At 45.8% G+C, this 19,913-nt stretch overlaps 1 protein-coding gene across 2 annotated transcripts in view; it reads left to right on the top strand.

Annotated features, from left to right (window-relative positions):
• GSK3B (glycogen synthase kinase 3 beta) overlaps positions 1-19,913 on the top strand; it is a 121,906-nt gene that overhangs the window by 70,152 nt on the left and 31,841 nt on the right. For both annotated transcript variants that reach the window (XM_060236807.1, XM_060236806.1), the window contains exons 5-8: positions 7,950-8,080; positions 13,000-13,106; positions 16,438-16,535; positions 17,672-17,767. In XM_060236807.1, coding sequence (XP_060092790.1) covers positions 7,950-8,080; positions 13,000-13,106; positions 16,438-16,535; positions 17,672-17,767 — 432 coding nt within the window. The remainder of the gene's footprint in view (positions 1-7,949; positions 8,081-12,999; positions 13,107-16,437; positions 16,536-17,671; positions 17,768-19,913) is intronic.

Below are 19,913 nucleotides of genomic sequence, written 5' to 3'. Positions count from 1 at the left end.
CCTCCCCCCCCGTTTTACGATGTTAAACCAGGGAAAGCGCCTTCCAGGCTCTTTAACAGCTCACCACCACCGCGGCGGCAGTGGTGAGCGACCGCTGAACAAGCAGCACTACCCTTGCAACGTGGGTCGCTCACCGCTGCTGCTGCAGTTTCCCCCGTGGATCAGCTGATTGGCAGGGGGGGTGAGCTTTTAAGGAGCCTGGAAGGCGCTTTCCTGGCTTCACATCATAAAAACGGAGGGAGAAGGAGGCGCGCCACCGGTTTCTTTTGGGTAAGCTCCTCAGTGAAAGCAGGTGCCTGTGTGCTTCCTTCCTTCGTTTGTATCCTGCCTGTCTCCCCAGCTTACATCAGGTTCCTTCTGTGTATGCTTCGGTGTCTCCCAGGGACTGATGAACATACGCCTCGCCCCTTTCCTTGTGAGGTCCCATCTTATGACAGCACAGGCTGTTGAGATCCGTAGAGTCATAGCCTCTCAGGCAATGGCTTGGAATGAAACTGTCCCTCCCAGCCAGTTGGCAAATAAGTTGCTAGTCCATCACAGCAAACCAGCTTGCCCAAGTACCCCTGTTAGTCATTAGTGGCACATCAGCGTAGCCTGGAGGAGAAAAGAATCAGCTCTCATCTTTTTGACATAAGCTTCCTCGCTTGGTCACTCGGGAATGGTTTTTAACTTGCTGCAGGCACTTGCTGTGGTGTAGATTGCCTTATGTAAAAGCGGCTGTTTCCAAGTTTGGTCTCAGAGCCTGTGCCGCTGGGAGTCTGTCAGGGAAGTGTTCGGGGATCCTTGCGGAGAGAACTGCAGGCCAGCCTTGAAGAGGCAGTGCCAGAAAAGAAGAGGGTTATGTCGCTTTTTATTGCTTGTTCGCTAGAATATTTTATCTACTTTTCATTTTAAAAATTATCCAAAGTGAGAAACTTTGCATTCGTAATCTGATGAAAGGAGTTTTGACTTTCAAAAGCTTATAACCCCGCCCCCCCCCCCCCCCAACATCTTGTTGGTTCTGTTGGACTCGAATCTAGTGCGTTCCGAAGCAGTGGAGCAAAACTCAGAGCCAGTCCTCTCAGCAATTAAAAGCTTAGCAGCCAAAACTTCATTACATCTGCAATGAATTTAACGTTGAAAGAACAGAGGGAAGTGGGCAGAGTCTAGAGGTGAATTTTTTTTTAGACATTCTAAAGCAACAGAAACTACCCAGTGTATTTTTCAGTTTGGAGAAAAATAGAAATATGTGCAACGTTTACTTCTCTAATCCCAATGTATTTTACAGATTTTTAACATAAAATGCATCATTTATAACTTGTTGTGTATTCTAAGTATGCAGTATATTTATAGAATGTCAAAGTATAAATACAGTTTTCTGTAAGAATAGTTGCAAAGGTATACAGTACTGCAGAGAGAGTTACAACTTGTTGCAGTCTGTGCTACCTTAGGACAGGTGTCTTAATGTGGGCAGAGACTAGTGTGAGAAACAGGAGAAAAATTGTCATTGAATACACTATACCATATTAACTGTTGCCAAAACTATTCAAATGTAAAAAAAAACATAAGTTGTATGTCTGCAGTATGCATAGGAGTTACTTAATTCTGTAGTGTAGATTGCCTTATTTAAAAAAAATGTATACTGCACATTTTGAGTAGAACCTTAAAAGAACTTCACCGACTACAAATGGAAAAGTTTTTTCACTTGAGTTTTTTTCCCTCTAGGGTTCTCCAAAATTTCCATCAGAGAAACTATCAAAATTCTATCAGAGAAACTGAAAAAGCACTGGGACTTTTTCATGCTATGTACTTTGGAGAGGAAAACCCTGTCTTAAGGAGCTTTTCATTCGTTCCAAAAGATTAAACAGTACACAGGAGTCCTCACTCCACTCCCTAAAATTGCCTTATTTGACTGTTGGGATGATGGTGGTAATGATGATGATAAGAAGCAGCAGCAACAGTAGTAGTAAGGCCTGTTGTGGGAATAAATACAGTGGGCTCTACAAAGAGACTCTGGGCAAGTGCCCCAGCCTTGGACACTCAGCATCAATTTGCTGTGGCATCATAGCATGACGATCATGCAGAGGCTGAAGCTCAGCATTCCTTTAGTCTGCAGTGAGTTGTTGTTGCCTTTTCTTGTCATAGTCAGCAACAGTGTGCGCTTGGGACATGATCTGTCTTTTTTGGCCTGGCATAGTGGTGTTATGGTGTACCATACAATTTGTGCCTCAAGGCGGCCATTTTCTGTAGGGGAAATGATCTGACTTCAGTTTTCCATCTCCTTCCCCCTCGCTGCAGCCTCTGCCTAGGAAAAGTATAGTCCTTCTCCACAGTGGGGACTAAAGCAGGAGGGAAGTAACCTCTTCAGGGTATAATGACGGAGTCCATCCTGCAAAGCAGCCATTTTCTCCAGGGGAACTGATCTCTGCCATCTGGAGAGCAGTTGTAATTCAGACAGTTCAGCTTCATATCCAAAGCAGAAGTGTTTTTCTTTGTTCCAGGACTCAGTTAAGACCATCAGCCGCAAAATCATCTGAAAGAGTACATTAAACTTCAAATTGGTGCATAGTAGAAATCTGGATAGATTGTGCACGTAGCCAAAATAATTCTTTTTAAAAAGTTGTTTAAAACCTAGCATGTAAAGCATCAAATTCTGTTTCCAGAAAAAAGTCAGAGTGCATGGGGGTGGGGGGGGGTGCCCCAAACATGCATAACCTTATCCTGGTAGATAGTTATGTAACTTCATATTTAATTGTCACATAATCGTACTGAAGCCACTTTTGTATTTAGAGAAGTATCTTATGGAGCAAATCAGAACTAGTGGTGGTGGTGGAGGCTGCTGTCAAGTCACAGCTGACTTACAGGAACTGTAAAACAGCGTTTTCAAGGCAAGGGATGTACAGAGGTGGCTTGCCATTGCCTGCCTCTGCGTGGCAATCCTGGACTTCCTTCGTGGTCTCCCATCTAGGTACTAACCAGGGCCTGCTTAGCTTCCCAAATGTGACTGATCAGGCAAGCCTGGGCCATCCAGGTCGGGGCAGATTTGGCCTGCTGAACCGCATATTAACAGCTGCTTACAAATGAACCAATGCAAAAGAACAGTGGCAGCACAATATATGAAATACAAAAATACAAAAATACAAAATATTGTGCACAAACACTCTTAACTGGTGTATATAAAGTTCTACTATAATGAAATGAACAGCCTACAACAGTGGGCATACATTCATACAGTATAAATAGAAATAGAGAACAACAGTCTCAGAACAATATTCCAAGGAGGACCCCACACAGTCACAGAGTTTTCAAAATGAGTACAATGACTCAAAAATAAAGTTCCACAGGAGTCCCTCCGTTGTTTGTTGACTTCTGAAGGACAAATTCTAGCCTTCACGCAAACCCTGGATTTGATTGCATTCCGCTGCTCCTGCAGCTTCCTCGTAAGTCAACTGAAAAATCCAGCCAAGTTCTTTCTCAAACGCCCAATGCAAATTAAGATATCAAAATGGGCGTTTGAGAAAGAACTTGGCTGGATTTTTCAGTTGACTTACGAGGAAGCTGCAGGAGCAGCGGAACGCAATCAAATCCGGGGTTTGCGTGAAGGCTAGAATTTGTCCTTCAGAAGTCAACAAACAATGGAGGGACTCCTGTGGAACTTTATTTTTGAGTCATTGTACTCATTTTGAAAACTCTGTGACTGTGTGGGGTCCTCCTTGGAATATTGTTCTGAGACTGTTGTTCTCTATTTCTATTTATACTGTATGAATGTATGCCCACTGTTGTAGGCTGTTCATTTCATTATAGTAGAACTTTATATACACCAGTTAAGAGTGTTTGTGCACAATATTTTGTATTTTTGTATTTTTGCTTACAAATGAACAGCATCTCTTGGACAGCAATGTATTTCATATACAGAGGGGAAAAAACGCTTCAGTTATTCCTGGGTCATTATTTCTTCAGTTTTATAAAGCCAAATGGCCACACTCCAGTTCAAGTGAAGTCATTAAAGCCCTACCGATTTCAGTGCCACTGGACTCAAACATCGTTGCTGCTTCAGACCATTATGGCTACCCACCTGAATATAGCTTCAGTGCGAGAGTTGGAGTAGTGGTTAAATCCTTGGTATGGAAATCCACAAGACTTAAAAGTACCCGTGTTTGGATCGTTCCTGTTATTTTTAGGAAATTATTGCGATGCATTTAATTGACATTCAATTATTCATTAACAACAAAATTCTTAAAGTCGTGCTTGGGAGTCCAGTGCTCTCAAATGACTTATCGTCACTGCTGTACTTGCTGCAGCGTCTCCATTGGTATTAAATACTCTTTGTATTTGGACCGTCTGTTCTTTTATATTTCCTCCATTTCACACATTCGTTTGCAATTGCTCTGAATCCCTTGGAGATGATTCTCTGGTGCTATCTGCTGATGGCACCGCATCTCAAGTTCATTATTTACAAATGCATTCTCAGACTGTCATACTGAAGAGCCTCCTTTCTGACTGCCGAGATGACACTGCACTGGCTAGCCTCCGTCTCAATGAAACAGTGTTTGCATTTTCTGTTGAACTGTAAATGCAAAGCGTATCCCGCCGTCCAGCTTTCCCTGGTCCTTCTTTTGCTGTGTCATATTGGCACGATAACATGGCTGGCTTTGTGAAAGATTTCAGTTGGTCTCCAGATTCACCAGTGTCTTCTGTTGGCTGTAGAATAGCATAGAAGACCTGGGAGCAGGAATTTGATTTTCTGTTGTTTCATCTCTGTATCGTTGTCGTGGTCAAGTGGTTCAGCAAGTCTTAGAGTCTGCTTGTGTGAAGACCTTGTGACCTCAGACCTCGTAGATGTTGATGTTGCAGTCTTTGTGGTGGAGTTTTCCAAATTGCAAATATAATATGTTTGTGTAGATATCTACCGGAGAGCCAGTTTGGTGTAGCGGTGAAGTGTGCGGACTCTTATCTGGGAGAACCGGGTTTGATTCCCCACTCCTCCACTTGCACCTGCTGGCATGGCCTTGGGTCAGCCATAGCTCTTGCAGAGCTGTCTTTGAACGTGCAGCTGCTGTGAGAGCTCTCTCAGCCCCATCTACCTCACAGGGTGTCTGTTGTGGGGGAGGAAGGTAAAGGAGATTGTGAGCCACTCTGAGACTCTTCGGAGTGGAGGGTGAGATATAAATCCAATATCTTCTTCGTCTTCTTCTACTGTCTAAAAAGCACAAACCTCCAACCCAGGCTGCCCCATGATGCTGTCATAGTAGGTATTTCTGGCTTATGGAGACTAATGCCATGAACATCTCCAGTTACATCCTAGACATTACTGACTTCCTAAGGAATCTACAGTTGATTGACTGTCACTGAGAGAACACTGTTCTGGCCACCATGGTTGCTGAGGCACTGTATACTGACATCCTCCACAAAGATGGACCATAAGCTATCAGGAATGTTATCTGTAACAATACCACAACATACCTTTCCACCAAGCTTTGCCACTTTCTCCTCACCTGTAATTAACTCAGATTTGATGACAGCTTGTATCTTCAAGTTAACGGCACAGCCATGAGCCGTAGAATGCAAACATATTCACGGCTGATGTAGGAAAGCACTGCTGTATCCGCAAGCAACTCAACAGTGCAGTAAAGTATCTGTAACAATCATTTGGGAAGGAGGCACTCAAGATTTCTCTAGAACAGGGGTGGCCAATGGTAGCTCTCCAGATGTTTTTTGCCTACAACTCCCATCAGCCCCAGCCATGCTGACTGGGGCTGATGGGAGTTGTAGGCAAAAAAACATCTGGAGATGGCCACCCTTGCTGTAGAACTTTAACCACCATGGAGTAATCTTGTGCATGGAGTAATCTACACAACAGGTCTGTTTTCTGGACAAGACTATAGAACTGGACACATAAGCACCACTGTATATAAAAAATGCACCAGTAGTTATACTTGCTTCCAGCTGTCACCCTGAGCACACCATGCAAGTCCTGGGTTGCATCTGCATTTGTTCCAGTGTCTTGAACAGATTTAAATCAGAGATTCACAACAGGCAGTTATGGTGGTAACATACCCACTGGGATTTTTCTGATTCAGATTTCAGAAGGGCATAAATACTGACATTTTGGGTGAGCCTGGTCCTTAACTCTGGGTTGGATCTGAATTTCTCCCCGGAATCCTCTTAATTATTCAGGCTCATTATTCCCTACGGAATTTTTTTTATTGTGGGGCTGGAGTGGCTGTTTTTCAACCAAACAACAAAATTGCAGGGAGCTGGGCCTTCCTGATCACAGGGACCAATTCTACACGCCCCTGATCAAGGGGCCCCCAGGCATCCTACTAGTATTCATTATTTCCTATGGAGAAAATTCCATGCAAAGAAACCAGTAGTAGAACACACAAGAGTAAGGAAGTGCTGGCCAAAACCGCTCAGTGCAAACAGAACCAGTGTCAAGCTAGAGAATCCCAGCAGACCACAGGCCAATGTGGCAACCCCCCCCCCCATATCAAACCAGAGAATCCAAGACAAACCAAGTGAAGCAGGGGACGCATTGTCCCCAGTTGCTGTCTCATCTTGTTTCATGTTAGGGTGAAATAACAACAACAACAAGGCATAGTGCGTAAAATAGCTAGGCGATCCTAAGGTTGTCTGGCAGACACAAGTTCTAGCTCGTTTAGCATTATGCACCACTAGGTGGTAAGCTAGACTTGTTTTTATGGCAAGAGACGTTTCCGAGGTTGTTTGCTATTGCCTGCCTCTGCGCCACGACCCTGGTATTCCTTGGAGGTTGCCCTTCCAAATACTAGCCAAACCAACCCTGCTTAGGTCGGCCTAGGCTATGCAGGTCAGGGTAGTTTGGGTGCTATAGCATGACTACTCTTGGAATTCCTTCCTTAATGGAGAACTGTGATTCTGTTGTCTTTCCACCCACAGAGCGTCAGAAGACTGCTTTGTCATGCCGCCCACCCCACCCCAGTTTCTTGTAGTGTTGTCTGTGAGGCTAGCTAAAGAAGTATCATAGGTTGGTCTGCAGCCTTGTTGTGCTGTTGCCAGATTGTGATGAAATGACATTTGCAGTCTGCAGAAAAAAGATCTCATTTCCTTTGAGCACCATCTCACGTGTGTGCACTTGGCAGTAACTCCCACTAGCTACTCTGAGGCTTGTTCCCAGGTAATTCTGCACAGGATTGCATCCTTGGTGCCTGAGTGCTGATGTCCGAGATAACCACAATAATGACATGTAAGGGGAAAAGAGATTAAAATCCAGAGTTGCTAAAAGTAGAGTATCTTGAATGGGTGTGAACTTCAAATGTGTACAAGTTGAATTTTTCTTTTAGTAATCTCGTGCCCCTTGCTTGTGAATGTGAATATTTTTTTCCGTTTCCTGTAGGTCCTGGTACCTTTAAAACTGCATTGATTTCCCACCTCTGGCTGATGTTCAAAAAGAAAAAAAAAGGGGGGGGGGAGTATCCAGAAATTAGATCACAGAGTTGATCTTTCGCAACTCCTCCTTTCTGCTGCAGCCCCTGGAAAAGCTGTTCTGCAGGGATGGGGAAATCTTGGGGCAGGCAGGGAATACAGCATAGGGGCTTGTATTGGAAAGGGGCAGCTGGTGGAAGTATCTTCTCTTCCCCAGTGTTCACATAAACCAAGGAGGAATCCAGCCTGGGGTTTGGGAGTTTGCTGTTCTTCCTTTCTGGGGGAGCATGCCCAGTTCTAGAGATTCCTGTGACTTGCGCTTTTTTCCTGGATCCTTCTCAATTTCAAAAGAGTGTTTTTAAATGGAAAAAATTGCCATTTATTTTATGGATTTGATCAATTACATTATATTAGGAAGCAGAAGGCTTTCGCCATCTGAGTTGGCAGCACTTCAAATTTTAACTGCTGTACGTTTATTTGTAGTTGTCTGGTGTTAGTCTTTCAACCATCTACCCATGATTTGAAACTGAAGGTTCATTATACCCTATTTCTTCTTTATATTCCAGTTATACATGTATCAGCTATTTCGAAGTTTAGCCTATATCCATTCCTTTGGAATATGCCATCGGGATATAAAACCACAGAACCTTTTGCTGGACCCTGACACAGCTGTCCTAAAACTTTGTGATTTTGGAAGGTAGGTTTCTTTAATATCCTGGCACAAACTTTATGTATTTGTTATGGTGTGTTAAGACTTAGTCTGAGCTCTGGTTTTGGATAAATATGATTATCCTGTCCTGTGTGTCAAAGCTGTTTCCATTTTAATAGTTCCAGTCACTATTTTGAAAGTCAGCAAAGTCTGCAGAGCAGTCAGCCCCCATCATGAGCCAGGGAGCAAGCCTGTGTATCATATTGACTACTTCCCCTCTTCTCCCCCATTTATATATTTCCTGCCTCTATAATATTTTAATAATTTTCCCCCAATGAGTATCTAGACATGCAATGTAAGAATTTATTTTACCTTTTATATTACCTAGAGCAGGGGTCCCCAACCCCCAGGCCGCGGACTGGCACCGGTCTGTGGCCTGTTTTCAAGCGGGCTGCGCAGCCGCCCCTCACAGCCTTGCTGCCCCCCCCCCCCCCCGTGCGCAGCCTCGCCGTCCCCCATTTTTACCATTTTAAGGCTGAGGAAGGGGCCATGAAGCACTTTCCAGGCCGACCTCCCCCCTGCCGATCAACTGATCCAATTGGCAGGGGAAACCGCTGCAGAAAAGGCAAACGACCCGCTGAAAAAGCCACGCTGCTGCGGTTTTCCCTGCCGATCAGATCAGCTGATCGAGGAGGAGGGGAGGTCGGCCTGGAAGGCGTTTCACGGCCCCTTCCCCGGTCTTAAAATGGTGAAAACGGGGGATGGCGAGGCTACGCGGGGTGGGGTGGGGGCTGTGGGGGGTGGGGCAGAGGAGGGAGGAGCAAATGGGGGGGAGGCGCAGTAGAGGGAGGCCGAATTGGGTGCCCCCACCCTGCCGGCTCTGGGGCCGCAGTGGCCCAGCCAGTCCTGGGGCCGGTCCCTGGGACAGAAAAGGTTGGGAGCCACTGACCTAGAGTATTTGGTTGTGCAGTATCTACCAGGGGAACTTTTTTCCAACTTAAGGAGCAATTCTGGTAGAGAAAGGACCACCATAGCTGGAAGAAGGTTCTGTGGACTGTGTGAAAGCTCTAAACGTTGCTTAGCAGAGCAGCTTCTGCTGTAGATAGATCCTTTTCTAAATCAAACCAGAGGAGTCCAAAATTTGCTTCTCTCCCAGTACACATGACTGTTTGCAGTTCTGAGCGGCCTGGTGTAAGGGGCAACATTGGGTCCAGTATATCTCCCTGATTAATTTAAAGATAGGCTAATGTTCACTAGTCAGAAATACCCTTGTCAACAGATTTAAGCTGCCATTGTGCAAGTTGGGACTGAGACTTTTCTTCCGTGCAAGTGAGCTTGCTTACTTAACTCTCTCTTGTTCTCTCAAATTTTTAACCCCGCCTCCATCCAGTGAACTGAGGGGAGAGGGCATACATGGTTCTTTCTTACTTACTTTTATCCTCACGCTAACCTATGGAGGTTAGGCTGAAAGAGTGACTGGCCCAAAGTCACCAGTCAAGTTTTTGTGAGAGAGGTAGAATTTGAACTTGGTCTCCCACATTCTACTTGCTCAGACTATTATACCATGTTGGGTTTGTTGTCTTGATATCGCAAAGACAGCAAAGGAATACCATTGCAGGAAGGATTCGTAATTTTATTTTGAAATAGGCAAAGGAAAGGATTGTGGAAAGTCTGTAGATGGAAGAAAATCCAGACAGAAGTAGCATTTATGGTGTTTTGGCATTGGTATCAGAAATGGGGTGGGATGAGGTCTTTTGCCAGATTCCAGAAACAAAAATCCCTGCATGGTATAGAATGTGTGAACTGAGCCTAATGTTAGACACATTATCCTTGTTATCCGTGCCGTCTTCCAAAGTCTCTGGCTTTCCATCTGTTGAATCAAGTGTTCATTGTCTTTGTTTCTTGAAGGAGTTGTACCTTCATCTTCTCTGTTGGGGTTCCTCAGGGATGTGTTCTTTCTCTAAACATCTGTGGCTCAGAGATCTCTGCAAACTCCAGGGTTTTCAGCACAGCATATATGCTCGTAAGATCCATGCCTCTATCTGCCTCTGTATCCTCAGATCTTTCCCTCCTCTCCCTTTGTCTGGAGCTTTGAACCTACATCTGGATCTCCTCTTTCTGTGGTGGCAGAGAGAGGGAAGGCATCTCCCGTATGATCAAAAGGCAGATAAAACCATGAGCCAAAGGTGAAGGAACAGAGTGCTGTCATGTTCCAAAGATGGCCTGAACATGCATAGCTTCAAAAGTGAAACTCTGTAGAAAACCACAGATATACCACCATTAATTTTTATCTACTCTGTGGCACGGTGTACTGGTTTCTCATACTGATCTCTGCTGAAAGACAGTGAGATGTAATGAATGGACTGTCGGAGTATGTTCCGGGAAGACGCAGGTTCAGATCCCCACGGTGAAACTCATTGGTTGACCTTGGGCCTGTCATTTCTTTCAATCTAACCTACCTCATATGGTGGTTGTTAGGCTAAAATACGGCAAGGAACAGCACTCTAGAAGAAGGGCTGGTCAAAAACATGATGAATGCATGATAGGAAAATCTGCAGTAATGTCATGCTGGAATACAGGTATTATTGCCGCACCAACCGCAGAGATGTGGGATAAAAGAAATCAGTGAAACTTTTTGTGAAGCGCTTATTAGAGCTGGGGCTGACTCTCATGGCTTGCGCTAGTACAGAGCTCTTGTTTGTCCATGAGGTCTGAAGGCAACATAGGTTGGAAAATAAACCAAATTTCTCTTGGCCCCGTCAGAGTAGAAAACTAGAACTGTGTGAGAACCTTACCATAGAAAGGCAGCAAGAAGTCCTTGCTGAAGAAAACGAGGGATATAAGAACATAAGAGAAGCCATGTTGGATCAGGCCAATGGCCCATCCAGTCCAACACTCTTGTGTCACATAAGAACATAAGAGAAGCCCTGTTGGATCAGGCCAGTGGCCCATCCAGTCCAACACTCTGTGTCACAGAAGAACATAAGAGAAGCCATGTTGGATCAGGCCAATGGCCCATCCAGTCCAACACTCTGTGTCACATAAGGACATAAGAGAAGCCATGTTGGATCAGGCCAGTGGCCCATCCAGTCCAACACTCTGTGTCACATAAGGACATAAGAGAAGCCCTGTTGGATCAGGCCAATGGCCCATCCAGTCCAACACTCTGTGTCACACAGTGGCCAAAAAATACACACACACACATATATATACACACTGTGGCTAATAGGCACTGATGGACATCTGCTCTATATTTTTATCTAACCCCCTCTTGAAGCTGTCTATGCTTGTAGCCGCCACCACCTCCTGTGGCAGTGAATTCCACATGTTAATCACCCTTTGGGTGAAGAAGTACTTCCTTCTATCCGTTTTAACCTGACTGCTCAGCAATTTCATCGAATGCGCACGAGTTCTTGTATTGTGAGAAAGGGACAAAAGTACTTCTTTCTCTACTTTCTCCATCCCATGCATTATCTTGTAAACCTCTATCATGTCACCCTGCAGTCGACATTTCTCCAAGCTAAAGAGCCCCATGCGTTTTAACCTTTCTTCATGCATACTTTGAACTGAGGCCTCATCCCAGTGCCCCTGGGGTTGAATCTTCAAGGAACACAAGCTCAGAAGCACCTTAGAAACCAATTTTCAGGGGAGACATTTTTGTGAGTCAAAGCTCCCTTTGTCAGGTATGACTGTCGGGTGTCTGAAAGAGCTAGCTGTGGTGCAGTGGTTAAGAGCGATGGTGTCAGGAGTTATGCTCTCTGTATCCCTCTTGCCATGGTTTTGCTGTAACAGTATTATCTGGCTGGAATGCATTCCTGCTTAGCTCATCTTGCTTTCTGCATGCTTATCTGAGGAACTTATTATTGAAGCTGTTTCTACCGACCAAGGTCAGCCGCTAACGAAGTACAGATAACCACCTGGACTCCCAAGACTTGGGAGGAGTGGGTACTGCCAAAAGCCGCTGTTGCTTTGCCGCGCTTTGCACTTGAATTGTAACGGTTAGGGCGAGGGGTTAGCATTGGGCTAAGACGTCAGTCTTAGCAAGGATCTGGTGTACTGCCTTACGATATCTGGAATAAACTACTGAACCGTTGACCTGAGTTGTTCCTTGAGTCGCTGTCCTGACAGGTGGACTCTAATCTGGAGAATCAGGTTTGATTCCCCACTCCTCCTCCGCATAAAGCCAGCTGGGTGACCCTGGGTCAGTCACAGTTTTCTCCAAGCTCTCTCAGCCCCACCTACCTCACAGGGTATCTGTTGTGGGGAGAGGAAAGGAAGGTGACTGACTGTAAGCCACTCTGAGACTCCTTCGGTAGTGAAGGGCAGGGTATAAAATCAACTCTTCTTTGTCAACGGGACCTTTGACTCTCAGAAGCTCATTCCCCAAAAATCTTGTTGGTCTCTGCTGCTGGTCTTGAATCTAGCTATCCTCCTGCAAATCAACTCAGCTGTCCTCTGAAACGAGGAAAACAAGGTGCTGTTTCTCTTCTCTCTGCTGCTAGGGCTACTGCCCTTTTGCTTATAGCTTCCTCCTCAGCTCTTGCCTGTGGAGTTCCGAAAGCCCTAACCAAAAGCTAAATCCCTCGGAGCTTGCACAATAGGAAAGGTTGGGAGTGCGGTGGGGTTGCCCTGAGAGTCCCTTAAACGTGTGCTCTTCTTCATGGTATTTAAAACACCACATCTCTGTGATGGGTGAACTTAGTTCCCGCAATGAGGTAGTAGACTGTATGAAAAGCTAGTATTGCTTGAATTTATCACAGCGGCTTCCTTTCAGCCTAGGAATAAAACCTTGCAAACCTACACAGCTTTAAACAAACTGCCTCTTTGTAGACGTCTTCCACAAGTACCCCCTTAAGGACTGCAGCCAAGGAAGGCTGCCTGCGTTCTTGGGCCACGAGGGTGAATCTCAGTGATGCTGAGTTCCAGGTCTAACGTGTGCCATCCTTCTTTTGTTTCCCTGTGTTCAGTGCTAAACAGCTGGTCCGTGGAGAGCCTAACGTCTCTTACATCTGCTCTCGGTACTATAGGGCACCAGAGTTGATCTTTGGAGCCACTGATTATACCTCCAGTATAGGTATGTATGTTTTCTTATTTATTTATTTTTTTAAAAAAATGTTTATGTTTTAGTGTGATTTCTCTTTTTGTGAAAGTCTAAGGCTTCGGTGGAAGCCAGAGAGTTTGTATCCGCAAATAACTAGACCTTTTTAGGAAAACCTCATGGAACTGCCATGAACGAGTAACCCGAGGTCCCATCTGAGATGGTAATTTGGAGTCGTAAACTCTTGATTTTACCCGCCCAGAATGCTCTGAATGACTAAAGCCTCCTGTCCTGTTGTATCTGCCTTTTCATTCTTTAATTGGCATCAGTCTGAAATTCTCATGTGATAACAAGATGCTTCTGATGTAAACGAATCTCCTTTGAAGCGCGACATGCACTGAACCCATTTGTTAAAACGTAGTCTCTTGTCTTTCCATTAAAAATCCTCAAGGCAGTACACGGAAGCAAAAGTAAAGCGATATGAATATCTGCCATCACTTCTAAATCAATAGTATTAGTAGCGGTTGACTTCCTTTATAACCCACCTTTCTTCTCACTGGAAGTATCCTGGCAGAGTGGGGATTTGAACCTGGTTCTCTCCGATCCTAGCCTAACGCCACAGTAACATGGAGCTTTGAACAGATCAGTGAACTCCATATGTTGTCTTCCTAATGCTGGTCAGAGCAGCATGGTGGACTTCTTACATTTGGGGAATGGAGACTTGAAATGGAGGTGGAGGGAATGGGCATTCGGAGACTCAGCACAGTATTGCTTATTCTGATCATTTTATTATTTTGCTGGAGCCCCCTCCATCTGTCCAAGACAGATTTCTGCTGCATCACTCTCTTAACCGTTTGGTTCTTTTTTCCCTGTGAGAAAGAGTTAGCTTTTGCCAATTCTTTAATTTCATTATTTGCCATTTGCCCAGTTGCCTTGTAATACAGAGGGTTTTTTAAATTATTGTTTTGGCCTTGAAGAACTCTGTAAAGCAGGGGTGGCCAACGGTAGCTCTCCAGATGTTTTTTGCCTACAACTCCCATCAGCCCCAGCCATTGGCCATTCCAGCTGAGGCTGATGGGAGTTGTAGGCAAAAAAGATCTGGAGAGCTACCGTTGGCCACCCCTGCTGTAAAACATATCCCTTTATCTGCTCCTGTTTTCTGCCCCCTGTCCCTGGTAAATCACTCCCTCAGTCTCCAATTTTTTGCCATTTGCAGCTTGCCTTGTTAAAATATGGCTAGGCTGGCTTGGTTGGCTTGTCTCCTGTCTGGGTTCAGCCCCCTCCTCAGGGACCGTAGAAGATGAATCTAAGAATGTGGAGCTGATGCAGAGTGACTATTATTTTTTAACTTCTAGCCCACTTTTCTCCCTGATCAGAGACCCAAAGCGGCTTTTTGCACCCTCCCCCGCCCTTCACACCAACAGCCTTTATGAGGGTAGGTTAGGCTGAGAGATTGTGACAAGCCCTAGGTTACCTGGCAGGCTTCCATGGATGAGCAAGGGATTCAGAGTCAGTCCTCCTAGGTTGATGCTCTAACTACTACATCACACCCAACCTTCAATGCTCGAGTCATTGCTGCAGTGCCACACAGCTCACAGCCTGCCATTATACGCAATGCCATGGTGCATTTTGAATGACCGATAACCTATTACTAAAGTTACATTCATCCCAGAGAGCGAATACTCTTAACACGTTTGTAGAAGAAATAAGTATGCAGAGAACAGAACAAAGATATCAGAACACAGAGGGGAGCAGGGCGGGGGGGGGGGTGCTCAGGTTGATTATCCTTAGTAATAATATAATAATAATAATAACAACAAAATTTTATTTATATCCCGCCCTCCCCGCCGAAGCAGGCTCAGGGCAGCTAACAACATCTCAATCCATACAATAAATTATACAACAGGTTTTAAAATCACATTCACTTAAAAACGTTCCAATTAAAATGAATGGGAACTGGGGGAGGGGGGCCCTTTACAAAATGTTTGTTTAAGAAATTGTGTGTGGCATGCTGAAGAGTTTGTCGTCGCTCAGTTCACAGAGAGCCAGTTTGGTGTAGTGGCGAAGTACGCGGACTCTTATCTGGGAGAACCGGGTTTGATTCCCCACTCCTCCACTTGCAGCTGCTGGAATGGCCTTGGGTCAGCCATAGCTCTCGCAGAGGTGGTCCTTGAAAGAGCAGCTCCTGAGAGAGCTCTCTCAGCCCCACCCACCTCACAGGGTGTCTGTTGTGGGGGAAGGAGATAAAGGAGATTGTAAGCCGCTCTAATTCAGAGAGAAGGGCAGGGTATAAAACTGCAGTCTTCTTCTTCTTCTCAGGCCACCTCACACAATGGGCTCAAATTACAAGCAGAAAAGTACTGGCTGGATATTAGGGGAAAAAAAATTGTGGTCAGAGTAGTTCAGAGGTGGAAGCAGCTGCCTAGTAAGGCGGTGAGCTCCCCTTCATTGGCAGCCTTCAAAACGTGGCTGGGTGATTATTTGTTGGAGATGCTTTAGGCTGATCTTTCATGGAGCAGGGGGCTGGACTAGATGGTCTGGATAGCCCCTTCCAACTCTATGATTCTATGGCATTCTCCAGCTGTTAGTGCACAACTCAGAAGCGGCTGACTAAAGGCATCCTTGGGAATGCCACTTTCCCTTTTCACTTCATCGCTTGGTGGGCAGATGGCACCTAAGTGATCCCTCCCAAGTTTTTGACACGTGAGAAAGCATGAGTCCAGCAGTGGAAGACACTCATTTATGTCTCTATGGGGAAAAATAATGATTTAGAGATCCTAGAATGAACAATACGCATAATTTACAGAGAAAAACCTGGACTAGCAGCTTTGGTCTCCTTTCCCACATTTCTGCTTCCCTTGCATTAAGTAATTCTGAATCTGTTTGTAAATCGTGGTTGCTCACTTGTATACTCCAGGGGTCCCCAATGTTTTTGAACACATGGGTACCTTTGGATTCTGACATGGGGTGGGAGGGCACAACCACAAAATGGCCACCGTGGGAGGTGGAGTCCAAGAAGCCCAAGGATTTAAAAACATAATAATAAACTGGTAAAGGAGAGCGAAAAGGAGAATAGAACCAACATTGTAGTGGCATCTGCCACCAAAACAGTGTCATTTTAATCTGCATATCCAAACAAATCTCAAAACGGCCAATCGGAAGTCTTGCTGAGGCAGGAGCCCCACCCACTTTCTAGAAACGCTTGACGGGGGGTTGAGGCCTCTGTGGGCAGCACACTGGGAAGCCTGGTATATTGTTGTGAAACTTGGTCTGCCTAGCGCACAATACGTGGAATTGCCCCAACTGCCTGCTCATTTAGCGTGCCTCCATCTTATTATTTCCTTTTGGGTCTTCTCCTTTTCTTCAGACGTTTGGTCAGCAGGCTGCGTACTGGCGGAACTATTACTAGGGCAACCGATTTTCCCAGGGGACAGTGGTGTTGATCAGCTGGTGGAAATAATCAAGGTACGGCTGTGTTGGTTTTTCTGGGCATAATGTTGAGGTGTGATAACACTACTTTTGTTTAATTATGGCTCATTGTTGTGACTTCTGTGCATGTGCGGAGGCCAGCTACGGCCTGCACGGAAGACCACGCGATGAACAACAGTTACAGGTAAGTGCAACCCTGTTTTTGTGGGATCCATTCTACAGGGGTTGTGTCACTCTTCCTTCTTAATTGTCCATTAAATATTAGCTTCCACAATAACAAAACATGTGGAAATAACTAGTAGTGGGCGGACTCAAAATCAGGAGGCTCAACCTTCAAGTTTGGTGTGTGGAAGAGGAAGACCTGTCCAAGCTGTCTGGTAGCAAGGTGGTTTTCTCCTTTTCTGTCAGACAGGACTGAGGGTGTGGTCAGGTGGGCAGGTTGCCGTGGCAGTATCTTGGCTTTAAATAAACTGCGTGAGTTTGGGACAGTTTATGTTAAATCAGACAGCAAAACTAGCGCCACGAGCCTGTGGTTGGTCGTCCAAATTGATAATGCACCACAACCACAGACCTGTGGCTGGGTTGATTTCCCCCCCCTGCCCCCCCCCAAAAAAAATCCCACTCTGCATGTGCAGAAGCAGACAAATGGGCATACACCCCTGGCCAGTTCTATGGTGGCGTAGAAGCGTACATTGGAGTGGGATGGGTGGGAAGGATGCACCAGAAATGGAATGGAACGATCGTGCTGCTCATGCATTTCCATGGTGTGCCGGGGTGATCAGATGGCCAGAAACCGGCCTTGGAAGCGCTTCACAGGGAAGCCACCGGAATTTAGCCGGCGGCTATTTAATTTGCGTGGGAGTTGTTTTAGCATAACGTAAGGATGAGCTCAGCTTTGTGAATGGGTCCGTGCACCCGTGGAAACAAAATTCACACACTGTGGAACCAAGATACATGTGCTGGGAGCACTGGCCTCTCTTTCACAGTCTTGATGAAGAGCTGTTTGGAAGCAGGGACCTGTCTTAATTTTAGAGGGGAAACCATGGCTTTTGCCATCCCAAACGCTGCCGATAATTCGGAAGAAAGGCGGGGGGTATAACTTAAGTAAATAAATAAATGTTACTGTTGTCTGGTTGCCAAGGTATCAGGAGTCTCCCCTTCCTATTTTCTAGGTCCTTGGAACCCCTACAAGAGAACAAATTAGAGAAATGAATCCAAACTACACTGAATTTAAATTTCCTCAGATTAAGGCACATCCATGGACTAAGGTGAGTCTTTTTTAAAAAAAAAAAATAACAATGACGTGGGGAATATATATACGTATAACTCTGAGGTCTCTGTGTTAATTCTCACAAGTAGCGGAAGTGAACCGAGATGCATCCATACCCCCTGTAAACCGGCACTGTGCATTATTTCTCCACGCCTGGAGATTGGATTTTTGCAACTCCCCAGCGGGTTGTATCGCAGCAAAAGGACATGCCTGGAATGCTTTTTAAGCGTAGAGCCAAAAGATCTTACTCCATGAGCCAGTGGAGCTCCCCTCCCTGTTTCTGCAGCCTCCTGCTGCTCCCGAAAAGCTCCTCTGGAAGATATCCCAGCCCCCCGGAGCTAGATTTGGGACCCTGGAGCACTCTTGCATTGACGAGTGGGAAGGTCTTCTGCTCATACAGCAAGGTCTTTGGGACCAGGTTTCTGTTCTTTAAGATCAGCGCGTGTGAGAAGTTTTAGGGGAATATAAAGGAAGGAGGAAGTACATCGTGTATTGAGCACACTGTTCCTATCTCTTAACTAAGAAGGAAAGTATACGGTTGCATCATAGTTCAGTACAGGGTCCCGTGACTATCTGATCGCTTAGCCAACAAGGAAATAATTAATATATAATAGGTTTTTAAGCTAAGCTGCTTCTGTTCGTGAGAAGATTTAAATGCAGACGTTACCGTTTGTCTTGTGACAGATCTCTATATTTGCTTTCTTTGCTCAGCGCTGTACTCAAAGGTTTGTATGACTCTGCCCCCCATGCCCCAAGCGTGGGGCATTGCAGTTGGTATGTCAGGGCAGTTAGGTTGTGCCTTCCCAGGAAGCGACGCCAGGAAAGCTGTCCTTGGTATTTTCCCTGCTAGTTCTCCCGCCTAGTTAGCTTTATCTTGGATGATAGGATTAGTTTGCAATTGCAACCTCGCTGGCCTTGGGAAGCAAAATACACAAATTGGGGCAGGGAAGGTCCAAGCAGACGACTCTCTTCAGCTGGGGACGGAGATGCTCTGTGTGCAGTGACACTATATGGGGCTGTGTTCCTGAAGGATTCTCTGTTCCCAGAATGGGCAGACGGACTGCGAGGCACTCTTTGTTCCCCACAGAAAGGCCAGGCACAGCCAAGAGAAGAGAGGAGGCCTCAAGGCCTGAATGCACCTTACTCCCAAAAGAGAGGGGTCCTTCCTAAGCCCTCCTTTGCCCCACCTTTGGCAGTCCCCTTTCCCTGGTGTCACTGCTGTTTATCATACAGAGTGTCTGTTTTTTTTAAAAAAAAAAGAGCAGCAGCCATTTGTCTTTAGCTTGGATCGCTCATCTCCAAGTCTTTTATTTAGGATAAAAAGGGGATTCTTGCCTTATGTAGGAGCAGCCGTGTGGGGGACTCCAGATACGGGGCCTTTAGTTGCAAGGGAGGGCTGGGACGTTAAAAAGGAGGGCTCTGCCGTGGAGATTTCCTTCTTCCATTGTGGGGTAACTTCCAGGGGTGGAATTCTAGAAGGAGTTCCTTTGCATATTAGGCCACACACCCCTGATGTAGCCAGTCCTGCAAGAGCTTACAAAAAAGAGCCTTGTAAGCTTTTGGAGGATTGGCTACATCAGGGGGTGTGGCCTAATATGCAAAGGAGCCCCTGCTAGAATTCTATCTCTGGACCCTGCACTTATAGCCAATCCTCCCAAGAGCTTACAGGGCTCTAAGTGCAGGGTCCAGAGATAGAATTCTAGCAGGGGTTCCTTTGCATATTAGGCCACCCACCCCTGATGTAGCCGATCCTCCAAGAGTTTACAGGGCTCTATCAGGGGTGTGTGGCCTAATATGCAAAGGAGCCCCTGCTAGAATTCTATCTCTGGACCCTGCACTAAGAGCCCTGTAAGCTCTCGGAGGATTGGCTACATCAGGGGTGTGTGGCCTAATATGCAAAGGAGCCCCTGCTAGAATTCTATCTCTGGACCCTGCACTAAGAGCCCTGTAAGCTCTTGGAGGATTGGCTACATCAGAGGGGTGTGTCCTAATATGCAAAGGAGCCCCTGCTAGAATTCTATCTCTGGACCCTGTACTAAGAGCCCTGTAAGCTCTTGGAGGATTGGCTACATAAGAGGGGTGTGGCCTAATATGCAAAGGAGCCCCTGCTAGAATTCTATCTCTGGACCCTGCACTTAGAGCCC

The sequence above is a fragment of the Heteronotia binoei genome, chromosome 4 (genome assembly GCF_032191835.1).
Source record: "Heteronotia binoei isolate CCM8104 ecotype False Entrance Well chromosome 4, APGP_CSIRO_Hbin_v1, whole genome shotgun sequence".
Taxonomy (NCBI): domain Eukaryota; kingdom Metazoa; phylum Chordata; class Lepidosauria; order Squamata; family Gekkonidae; genus Heteronotia; species Heteronotia binoei.
This window is presented reverse-complemented; position numbering and strand designations above follow the sequence as displayed.